Here is an 11,992-nt window from a genome sequence, read left to right as displayed (position 1 = left end):
TGGGACAAGGACAATAAAAAGAGGGGTTTTTTTTAAGTAAAAGCATTTTTGAATGAAAATGATAACATTTTAAAATAAAAACATTTGCACTAAAATACTATTTTGGTCTTAAAATTCTACGTATAAAAGGCCATCTTTGACAGACAGCTTTATTCCGATCAATATCTTCAATTAACTGATTACAAAAAAAAATTTCAGACCACCTCCGGTCTCAGTTTGCTCAAGTGACGTCACGCATCGACACTCCCTTTTCCCCAGTAGAGGGAGAAAGATGGCGCCCACACACGTACTGAGATGCTGTCAACGGGGCTTAGCCTGGATACCTGTGATTTTTATCGCCCTAGTCGTCTGCTGGTCGTATTATGCTTATGTGGTGGAGCTTTGTATATGTAAGTAGACGTCCTGCCGCCGTGTCTTGACTCTCGAAAGCCTTTAAACCGCTCATGTTTTCATTGTGTTTTCCACTCCCAACATACAGCTGCTGCTGGCCAGCAGGAAGTAAATGGACTGCAGCTCAACAATGGTGTTGGCAAGCCTGTCCAAATCTAGATACAGCCAATTATCAGACAGGTGCTACCGTATTATTTGACGGGGAATTGAGCTTTGGTCAAAGAAAAACTTTCACCTGTGCTGTATATCGCTACCCGTCTCGTCTCTGTGGTTTTGTGTCGAGCTGAACGGAGTCTGGATGGAGAATTAAAACGCTAACTAAACGGTGTTTGGCTGGCTGGACACATAAACACTTCTCCTCTAACTAGACTATCGCTAATTAGCTTGGCACAGGTAATGGGCTTTGCAAGGAGCTGGTTTGGCTCGGAGAGCTTTGGTGTTAAAATGAGAGATGCTGTAACATTAAAGCTGACCCGGGGAGAAAAAATCATTTAATTTATTTGAACTGTGAATACTGTGACTACGGTGTAGTTAAGGGCTTCCCAAACTTTTTCATATCAGGATTACTGGATAGGATTTGGTGTTGAGGGATAAATTTTATGTAAGTTTACTTTTTTTTTATGTTGTAGTTGTGGTTTGTAAAATACATGCGCAAATAGATTAGGTGTCAGAGAAACCCATCAAGGAGACTGGATAAGTGGTTCCCAACCTTTTTTGCCTTGTGACTCCTTGTGACTCCCACAGTACAGATTATATGGTCTTGGTGAGTCATGAGCAGTGATTTTTCTTTGTCATATTGTTTCATTCAAATAATTTTGTATGGTCGAGTTGGGAGCAAATAGTATGTGGTGAGTTTACTCTGGAAAATGCAGAAATTTGATATTTCGCTCTTGACCCTGGAAAGGGCAGTTGACGAAACAGTGTTACCACAAAGTCTGCTCATCTTCTTCAGCCATCCTCCTATTGTCGTGGAATTGCAGTTGTAAGGGTGTTTGTGTTTTTTCTCAGCACAAAATGGACATCTTGTCTCCATTTTGCCCAAAAGTCAAGAATGAAAATTCATTCATTCTTGACTTCATGAAAATTCATTCTTGACCTTAGAAAGAGCAGTTGACGAAACAATTTCATCACAAGGTGGGCGAGAAATCCTCAAAGGGCTCAGACAAATGGGAGTTTGAGTTGGTGAGCTTTGTCACTCAATCAGAAGTTTCAGAAAAGAACAGAAATACCTTGTGGTAAAAGTGTTTGTCAACTAGAGTAAAGTTGTTAGGTATAAGCACAGTTTTCTGTAACAGTAATTTGTAAAGAACAAATTGTACTTATCTCTTTAATAATGTTGTAACTTTGTTTTGTCTCTTACAGTCACCATCCCCAGTATAGGAGAGCAGAGTAAGTACCCTCAGGGAAAACAATGTTTATTTAATACAGTGTGAATGGCAGTTTACTGACCTGAGCCAGTTTGCTACTTATTGAGATAATCTCTGCTTGGTCTGGTGAAATATGCTCTGTAGACTTAGCTAACAAAAAAAAAAAGGCTGGCACAGGAAACATGCGCTCTCAAAGTGCTGAGGTCGGTCTGTTCAAAGCAGAGCTGGTCTTCCTCATTCAGCATTTACTTTCCTTTCTCATTAATTAAATATGCAGATGTACAGTGTTTCTTCTTTTAGTCCATACCCTAAGCAACAGCAGTATTTCCTTATATCAACTTTTAATAGTGATTTGCTTGTGTTTAATGTCAGTGCACATATCAGACTGTGTATGTTGTTGATCCTTACACTCAGTTTTTCCCTCCAGTTGTCTACCTGATCTTCTTCCACCTCTCTTTCGTCATGTTTGTATGGTCTTACTGGAAGACCATCTTCACCAAGCCTGCCAACCCTTCCAAAGAGGTACAATAATCCGATTATCCAAAACGAGCCCACTGTGTCTGAGTGTGTGTAACCCCCTGTTGCCATAAAGTCAACTTGACAAATGCATTTTTTAAAAAAGGAAAATTTACATGCTGTTCTCATCACTGCAGTTTTGCCTGCCCAAGGCTGAGAAGGAGCGTTATGAGAAGGAGGAAAGGCCAGAGTCCCAACAGGAGATCCTGTGGCGAGCCGCCACCAGTCTGCCTCTGTACACCCGCACAGGCGCAGGAGGTATGTCCAAACATGAATGTGTGGGTAAGAATGAATTTGTCTGTTTTTGATGGAACTACCTGTCCGTTATTAATGAGATACTGTTGTGTTAACATGAACAGCAATCCGTTACTGTGACCGCTGTCAAGTTATCAAACCAGACCGATGTCATCACTGCTCTGCATGCGACATGTAAGAAAACCACACTCACCAAATACAAACATGTTTTTCACTTCTGGTCTCTCACCCTTTCATATAATGTTTTTTTTAACCTCTCCTTTTTCTGTTCTCTTCCTGTATATGGCAGGTGCGTGCTAAAGATGGATCACCATTGTCCCTGGTATGTAAGACCTGCTAAGAACAGACACTATACATATGACATTTCACGTTTCACTCCTACTTTTTCATGTTTTTCAGCTGCTTCACACGGGTTTGAGAGTATAAGGAAATAATTCTGATAGCAAGCAGTTCCTCATAGTATAAAAGCACAGCGTAACCATGAGCAAACTGTTCTCAGAACTGACACTTATTCAACTGTTTTCCACTTGTTTTTACCTGGTTAGAAGGCGTGATAGATAATGTTGCAGACACTGGAGGTTGATTAGGTTATATTGCACAATGTTGGAGTAATGTCTCATCGTACAGCATGTTCATAAAATAAACTGCTTAAAATCCATGTGGCTCTTGTTCTAATGCCCAGGGTTGCTTGTCACCTTGAAGGCAACAGAGCTCTCTACTTAAATATTAACCAAGAAAAGAGCACAGTTTAGTGTAACCTTGCCAGTAGCACCTTTTTGAAGTCCAGATTGATAAGATGTCTGTAGGAGGTGATGTCTGACCTTTCTGTGTTTGTGTGTCTTCAGGGTGAACAACTGTGTGGGATTCTCCAACTACAAGTTTTTCATCCTCTTCCTGGCCTACTCGCTGGTGTACTGTTTGTTCATTGCAGCCACCGTGCTGCAGTATTTCATAAAGTTCTGGACAGTGAGTAACAATGCACAGACGTACATAGAGAAGTCCTCGCTACGCAGTTAGCTCAGCCACACTCAGCATGTAGTGTGAATGTGCGTCTGCGCGATTTTACAGAGGATGCAGATTTGGTCGCACGTCAAAGCCCGGTTGAGCATCCTCTGGGTTGGTTGTGCATGGTGCTGACCTCTCCTGTGCTGAGCTGTGCCGCTCCTCTGTTTTCTCTGTCCTCTCTCACCCTTCACCCTCTAACCCCCTCTCTGTTTCCCCCTCTCTGTTATCCCCAGTTCTCGGACACTGGCTCATTGTTCTCTGATCTCCCTCTTTTCTGTCTCCCTCTCCACTATCAGAGCCATCAGTCACACCATTCATGCGGCCGCAAACACCTCCTCTCTTTTCTTTTTTCACTTTTGTAGCTGTTCCACTTCAACTTCCTCTCATCTCTACCTCTTTCATCCCTTTGTGTCCGCCATTCTGGGCACACTTTGTACATTCACCCACTCTCTTTCTTTCCTTTTTCCTCCACTGTCACCCGACTTGGCCTTGACTCGTATTTGCCTCCTGATTTCTAAGTGCTCTCCCTCCCCTCCTGCCTGTTCTCTCCTGGTGTTGCTAACCAGTCTTGTTTCTGTTTGTACTAAAGCTTTGCCGGAGGAAATCGGCAGAGAACTGCCCAAAGGTAACCCAGCAATCCTCCAAAGCCTTTAGTGTCGCAGTGCCTCACCATCATTGCCATGTTGTGATGTGCATGCAGTGATGTGGTTCACATGACTCTCCACTTATTTCTCTATTCCTCTGGTCTTTTCTCTTTAACTTATTCTCTCTTATTTCTGTTTCTGCTCATAAATATCCTCAGTGTGAATTTGCCATTGATTCCTCTCTCTCGCTCTCCTCTTCTCCCGTCTCTTCCCCAGAATGAGCTGCCAGACACTCACGCCAAATTCCATGTCTTGTTTCTTTTTTTTGTGGCGGCCATGTTCTGCATCAGTATTCTGTCCCTCTTCAGCTACCACCTGTGGCTTGTGGGGAAGAACAGGTCCACTATAGGTAACACACACACACACATTCAAGAGGTGTTTGTTATTTAATCTGCACACAACACATTACTCTATGTGTATTTCTCTGTATCAACACAGAAACGCAGAAATAACATTTTCAATCTCTCACACTTCAGTCCATCTCTCTTCTCTCTCATCACTTGCAGGTTGCAGGTTGTTCATCTTTTGTGTTATTGTTTGTTTAATCTGTGTGTTTGTATTGTTGCCCCCTCTCTCCAGAGGCCTTCAGAGCACCGGTTTTTAGGACAGGCTCTGATAAGAACGGCTTCTCTCTGGGTTTCCGGAAGAATATCGCTCAGGTCTTTGGAGACCAGAAGAAGTATTGGCTGCTGCCTGTCTTCACCAGGTAAAGGATACAAATGAACATGCTGTCAACAGTACTGTATTCCTGTGGTTGAATTCAAAGTAGTTGTAAACCTGGCTGACACAGATCTTTTCAGCAACAGGAAGCGTTAAAAACAGCGAATCTCCTCCAGTTAAATATCAGATTACCTTTGTTGCAGCTCTGGTGGAAAATCTAACCTGATGCAGTTTGTTGCCCTGCAGGCTGACTGCACCTAATCTTGAGTTTCCTCCTTGTTTACTACAGCCAGGGAGATGGTGTGACGTTCCCTACACGGCTAGTCAATGCTGATGCAGAGCAAGCCACAGTGACGCTGCATCCAGAGCCCGATAAAAGGTGATCAATCTTGTAATAAAAGACATAATATTTGATGTGAGGCTCTGAAAAGGATTTATGTCTTGGAAGGGGTTGTGGTTGCACACTTCATTTAGATTTTTTTATTTTTTGGACACTTTTCCAGCGCTGCCGAAGTCCCTGTGAGCCCACTCAGCGAGTCACAGAATCGCCTCCTGAGCAACGACCAGCATGCTAACAACATCGAAGACCATCTGGCCAATAACACCCTCAAATCAGGTGAGCCCCACCAGGGATGGCGATATTTCATAGACAAAATTAACACTAATAACTTTCATTTTGGAATCTGTCACCTTATCACTTTTCTGTTTGCTCTCACAGCTGAAAGTGAAACCATTACAATCTCCATGGAGAGTGAGTCCTAACCAGGTAAACTTGAATGAACCACCTCAGTCATTGTGTAGGTTTGTGTACAGCTCTGACTTGTTTGTGAGCCAAAGTCTGATTTTTCTCATGGAAGCGTTGCACTACACAATTATGTAAATTTCGAGTGTAATCAACAGTAATTCACCTGATTATCATTGTTTCTTCTTTTCCTCTGCTGTAGGAGAAACTCCTCAGTCATCTAATATGATGCCTTAAGCAACGCAGCAGTTTAGTTCATCACCATGGCAACAGTCTCCCAGTGCATCACCATCCCCACAGACCCATTCAGAGTAACTATGGAAATGTGTTCCTTTTTGCCCATCACAGCACAGTAATGCATTGGCATTTTTCGCATGCAGTGTCGTAAACAAATCTCACACCTACTCCCCCATAGGACATGTGATACAAGCTTGTTCCCCCTAACGTCAACACACATGCATTCATGCTGTCACACATTCAGATATATACATATTTCCTCATGTTGTTTAGTTTTCTTTTTCACACAACTGGAGCATTTATTGATGATGAGAAAAAAGAATCCTGGAGGGAATCAGAGCTACTTTTGGTGTTCTAATGCCAAAAGCTTCCTGGGTGCACCAGGACTCCTTTTATAGGCATAAAACTGCAGTGAGGAGCGGGGGACAAGCTGGAGCAGTGTGTTTGTTTTGAACATTATTCTTTCGTGTTTTTCAAAAGGCAGTACATCCTGTGGAGATGGATGGGTTTTACCCATGTGACAGTTTGTTTTTGTCTTTTATTTTTAACTCAAAATGTTGGAGCGTATCTATGGTCCGCGCCTTTTGAGATGGATGTTTCCCCGCCAAAACCCAGAAAATATTACAGAGGACTCTATTGCATTGCTCAGTGGACTGACCAGTGCACTACAGGGAAGACTGTACCTGGGTTTTGGATGGTGTTTTGGATATCACAGAGCACAAGATGGCGCATTTGCACTTTGTAGATTATCAATGTCCATCAAACAACGTGCTGCTTTTTTTTATCATGTCCAAAAAGCATCCCAGGTTTAACAGATGTTGGATGATCATGTGATTTATGGCGTATTGTGTGTATGTGTGAATGTGTGTGTAACAGTCAAAGTGGCAGTCTTTCTTTCTTTTTCTAAGAACCAACAGAAACTAAAAGAGTCAGCTTTATGTGTTTTTGTGGCCAACTTGTGTTACGACATGCTGCTTATATACGGACAGTTTGATTTGGGAGATGCAGTTCACACAGTGCAATGTGCAGTGTCCTTCACTATCTGTTTGTTTAGAGTCAGTTAATTATGTCATGTGATGAGCAGTGATTCTTAGCCCAAAATGTCTACAGCCTGTTTTTTCTACAACTCAGTGCTTCAACCTTTACTAAGACACCAACGCTCATTGCCAAATAAGGGCTGACCTGTCAGGAGCTCTGACCTCTGAACCTGAAGTGTTTACAACATCCTAGCTTTATCTTAACCTCACTGGCCAATGTCATCCTAACCAAATTATATTTACCAGTCGTTGTGGCGCAATATTTTATACAAGGTGTTATCTGTCCCACCTGCCTGTAGTGGGTCATGATGTCCTTGCAATACCAGTGCTGGCCGGCAGATGGCGACAAGGCTCCTGTTATCTGCCCTCATTCAGATGAAGAGTTTTCTGTACTTATATGTATAAACATCTGGCTCAGGGCTCAATTCACTTTCAGTCTAATTTGCAGGTGCAACTTTCTTCAGAATCAAATATTTTCATATGTAATTAATCTTCATTATACTGTGTAATAAGTCATCCAGATTTAAATGAAACGAAAGTGAATTGAACCCAACTGATCTACTGTTATATAGAGGTGTCTATAGCTTATAACTATAGCTTCTGCTCACCTTGTCTACTCTGTATGTAATTTGGAATCAGCTCAGTGTTGTTACCTTGAACTGTTTAAAGGAGCCTTAGCTTGTGTAAAACTTAACAGTGAATTGTCCTATGTCAGTGTTGAACACCTGGGATGTGACTCACATCTGTAAAGGAAGTATTTTTAATGTTCCTGAGAAATAATTACACTGCATTACCCATGCATATCACACCATGTGAGTGTCTGTCAAAGAATGGACTATTTGTCAGGACAACCAAATAGCAGCTTTTTCAGGAATGCGCGACATCCTTTTCCAAGGATTTTTTGTCATTTATATGCAACTTTCCAATTCACACATTGGACGGAGACACAGCAAATTCCTGATGTCTGACATTGCTCGCATTTATCTGATCACATCCCGGTGTCTTGCTGGATGAACCTCCTACTAACTAGATCCTATCAGACTCTGGTGATGTACAAGTTTACAGCTGTTTCTATTGTGTAGAGTGAATTAGTGGTGTTGTATGGTGTATTTCTAGGTAATTGTTGTCACAGTTGTGCTGAATGTACCACAGACGGGACAGTGATGGTATCTGGTCGAATGATGGAGCGTTGAGAGCAGTCCGCTCGTCTAACTTTATGTTTACATTTTATCCTCCCAATCATGTTTGACCTTTTAAGCCCAAGTGTATGTAGGATTACTTTATACAAACAATAGATTGGAGGATATTTGTTAATGTATGGATCATACTGTCATGGTGGCTAAATATCAGAATCACACTGTGGTTTGATCTCAAATTAGCAGATGAAATTACTGTCAGAGATCATGATCCAAGCCAAGGTTATGTTTTCATTATGTGTAGATCTTTTGTAAACCCCACACCTCAACATTTAGTTAAAGAAAAGACAAAAAATAATAAAATTCATTCAAGGAGCCTGGCTCATTCCACTCATCACTTATGACCACTGATTCTGAAACATTGGACCTGTCATCTTGTTGTTTTACAAATTGCCTATATTCTATCTCTGGGCTGTTTGGCCTTGAGACTAAAGTGCGCGTGTGTATTTTGTAATGCTTAATTGAGTGTTCTTTTGTAATATTGTTGTCTTGGGAGAAATGCTTCTGTGCAGTCATGAGATTTTTACATGTCTGTGTACATACATAACTATCTGACTAATGCTCAAAAGCATGGCGCCTAACATCCGTAAAAATGTGTTTTAACACGATAACAGGGATTATGGTGACAAAACAGACTTTGGGGTTTTTTCAATTATAGCTAGGTGCGTCATGTTTTAAATTAGCTTTACTCTGGTCTGTCTCAACTTTATAAATGAAGCCATAAAAACTCCTGTGAAAATGGAGGAAGGATCTGAAAATTTCAGTCTAATTTCAGAAACATATTACATCTGTACTGAACACAGTGCAGATGTAGCCTATCATAACTTGCTTATTGCTACATTTTGGTTTCTTTTTGTTACAATGTCCTATTTTACAATGTGTGTATATATATTGATAATGTAAGAAAAAGACTACATATATTTTTCTTGTCTGATTAATTTTACTGTTCCTATTTTGTGAATGAAGTACATGCCTCTACACAAGTAACGTGAAAATAACAATAAATGTTTTTTTTAAACCTCCAGTCTAATTTTGCTGTCATCAGGGTTTTGTTTTTTTTTTCATTAAAGGAGCTAGTTGTAGAACCCACACTACCCACACTTAAATCAATTTTCAAGTCTGTTATGTTTATAGCAGCTAATGTAGCAAGCAAAGATTTGGAGGTGGGCTCCAATGTTCTGCTGAACTTACTTCTCTTTAATTTCACACCTCCAAGCAAAAGGCTTAATACAACTTTTTTCATGTCTGCACTAGTACCTCCCACGACTTCTAAACAAACTTGGACATGTAAAATTAGTGGAGTTCCCCTTTAACTGTTTAAGATAAGTAGATATTGAGTGAGAAAGAAAGATGCATGTTTTTGTCAATGTGGCTTTAATTTTGACTATTGAAAATAGTGATAATATCGCAAATACTGCAGCAGACATGCACAGTGATTAGCTGTGTAAAAGCTAATCATTGTTCGCATCTGCACCTGCTGAAGTCCAGGAATGAAACGTAACTTGATGAAAGCTGCAATTACAACATGCAGACTGAATGAATAGCTCCATTTGGCCTTGTGTTGGCAGAAAAAGACAAGTGAAAGGAACAGTAAACACTGCTTTGGTTACTACTCATGGTCTAAAAAAATAAGATAAGTCCAGACACAAAACTAAAACAGGCATATTGCCTCATGCCCACAGTATTCAAATAGAGTCAACAGTCTTTTTGGACGTAGATTCAGGAACACATTTGAACTTTAACCTCTGCTATCAGTCTGACACCCAGGCCCTTGACTTCTGCTGTTGAGACTGTTGTTGGCTGCTTTTCTCATTCTCCCCCATGGTTCACTTAAATTTTCCATACAGAGGTGCCTGACACAACTATTTGTAAATCTTAAATTAAGCATATGACAGTACACACCTCCCTGATGTATCACATCTGTTCTGCAGATCTGTGTAGCACACTGGCCAAACTGATCACAGCTTAACTGGGCATTTACTTTGTGATGTAAACACTAAGTATAGCAAAAATAATAGGCTTACATTTATTATTTTGCGTAGTTTGAATCCCAACAGAATTCTTTTACCTGATACATGTGCATTTAAGCTATGAGCTCCCAAGTCAATGACCTCAGTTTCAGTTTTTCAGGGAGAGTAAATAGTGACTTGTTAAAAACCAAACAAGTCTTACGTACCCAAGGCCAGAGCAGCCACAGTTTCAGGACAGACCAGTGGATGGTTCATCCATTAAAGGCAGACCCTGCCATTAAAATGTGACTATCATTATCACTATCACTTTCAAACACACATAACCGACAGTGTGCTTTGGCAGGAAATAAGAGCATCAAAGCTCCAATGGATGACGTGATCAGCTGACAGTTTTTTGAGTTGGTCAGTAGACTTTGTGACCTCATCCAAGTGAACTTTAATCTGAATGTCCATATAGCTGAAGAATCAGAAATACTCTAAATACACCAACACTCACGTCTGACATCAACACAGCTGCTGTCACAGGGAGCTGAGCTGTTACCTTAATCACTGTCTGAGGATTTTTTTTCCCAAGATATCATCATCACAGTCTGTCTCTTTTTGTCAAGAGATATGTTACAAATAGAAACCAAATTTTTTTTTTTTTTTTTTGGTGGAATGTTCCCTTGAATATCCTCTTAATGAAGCTGTGTTGTGGATGAGGCTGTAGCTTCTTGTATCTTTTCTATCAACTTCAGAAACTCAGGCCAGCTGGGACAAATCGTGGATGAATCTGCAGCTCCTGGAATAGAATCGTAAACTAAGGAGCGCCTTGACGCAGCTTGTATCAGCAGGACAGTTGCTCAGACTTGATTAAAATGATTCAGACTGGGCGGATATGGATCATACACTGCATTTTGCAACACTGATGAACACATAGAGTATACGTTTGTACACGTAAATACTGACATATTGCACGGCTCTCATCCTTTCTTCCATATATGCAAAATAGTCCAGATGTTGTGTATTGGTTTACAGGACTGGATGTGAGCATGTATCCCTGTTTTTATGCCCCTTAGACATCTCCATTAATCATTCCTTGAATGTGTCTGCACATGCAGCTCAAGGATAAAGAGATTTAACCACAGAGCAAGGAAAAACAAATACCCTTATGCAATTTTACCCTCTGGAAGCCAAGGCTTGCTTGAATGGACAGGCAGATAAAATCTAGATATGAGGTAAACAGGGGCAAAGGTGATGTTCAGAAGCAAAACACAAGAAACTAAATGGATACCATCTAGGATACAGCAAGTATGTGATGAGATTGTTGGTAAAAAAAAAAAATGTACCTGTTGGATTGCATTTTGGCATCATTGTCGTTCAGTATAATGCTGCCTTTAATCCAGTGATGCTTTGGATCAGAATAAAAGCCTCTCAGTGTTGTGGAAAATTATTCAAATGGAGCCAAGGGGCGCAAAAAGATTTGCAGCAAATGCCTCACATGACGATACCCCTGCACATGTTGCTATGGGAACAGTGGGGCATGTGATGTGAGTGCCTGGGTTGTCCACAGGCTCCCAGTCCTAAGAAATGCCCCCCTCTTATACCCACTCACACACACATGCATAATACTGTTAAACTGCCCCTCCTCCACCTTGAGCTTCTATTTATCAATGTTACTGAAATTTTTCCTGTAGAAAAAAAAAATCCCACAGGCCACCTCATTTTTTGCTGTATTCTCTTGAAATACAGGAGAAATACTGACGAGTGATTTCATAAGTGACACAAATATTCCAAAACATTGAACCTATTTCAGCTGTTTCAAAGATGCAGACTTACTCAATGTGAAATAAGGGCTGTCAGTGTCACACGTGTATTCTCTACTGGCCTTGGTTTGGCTCAGTGAAGTTGGACTAAAGTGCCACACATTCTCCAAATTGCAGAGAAAGACACACAGCAGACAGGAGACTGCCATGATATAAATCAAAAGAGGG

General features: G+C 40.8%; 1 protein-coding gene across 1 annotated transcript; it reads left to right on the top strand.

Annotated features, from left to right (window-relative positions):
• The first annotated feature begins 236 nt into the window (after window positions 1–236).
• On the top strand, window positions 237–9,079 carry zdhhc20b (zinc finger DHHC-type palmitoyltransferase 20b). The gene is made up of 13 exons (XM_018703771.2): window positions 237–389; window positions 1,753–1,779; window positions 2,185–2,279; window positions 2,411–2,531; window positions 2,633–2,702; window positions 2,818–2,850; window positions 3,374–3,494; window positions 4,394–4,526; window positions 4,757–4,883; window positions 5,127–5,216; window positions 5,341–5,453; window positions 5,556–5,603; window positions 5,782–9,079. The coding sequence occupies exons 1-12, from the start codon at window positions 272–274 to the stop codon at window positions 5,597–5,599; spliced, it is 1,092 nt and encodes a 363-aa protein (XP_018559287.1). The 5' UTR covers window positions 237–271; the 3' UTR covers window positions 5,600–5,603; window positions 5,782–9,079.
• The last annotated feature ends 2,913 nt before the right edge of the window (window positions 9,080–11,992 follow it).

This window comes from Lates calcarifer, linkage group LG24 (assembly GCF_001640805.2).
Source record: "Lates calcarifer isolate ASB-BC8 linkage group LG24, TLL_Latcal_v3, whole genome shotgun sequence".
In the NCBI taxonomy this organism is placed as follows: Eukaryota; Metazoa; Chordata; class Actinopteri; family Centropomidae; genus Lates; species Lates calcarifer.
The sequence above is the reverse complement of the archived record's forward strand: the minus strand, read 5'-3'. Positions and strand labels throughout refer to the sequence as shown.

Coding starts and splice junctions, on each gene's coding strand:
- zdhhc20b (XM_018703771.2), top strand. CDS start 272: ATGGCGCCCACACACGTACTGAGATGCTGTCAACGGGGCTTAGCCTGG. Junction 1,780..2,184: donor CCCCAGTATAGGAGAGCAGA/GTAAGTACCCTC, acceptor TTTTCCCTCCAG/TTGTCTACCTGATCTTCTTC. Junction 3,495..4,393: donor ATTTCATAAAGTTCTGGACA/GTGAGTAACAAT, acceptor TCTCTTCCCCAG/AATGAGCTGCCAGACACTCA.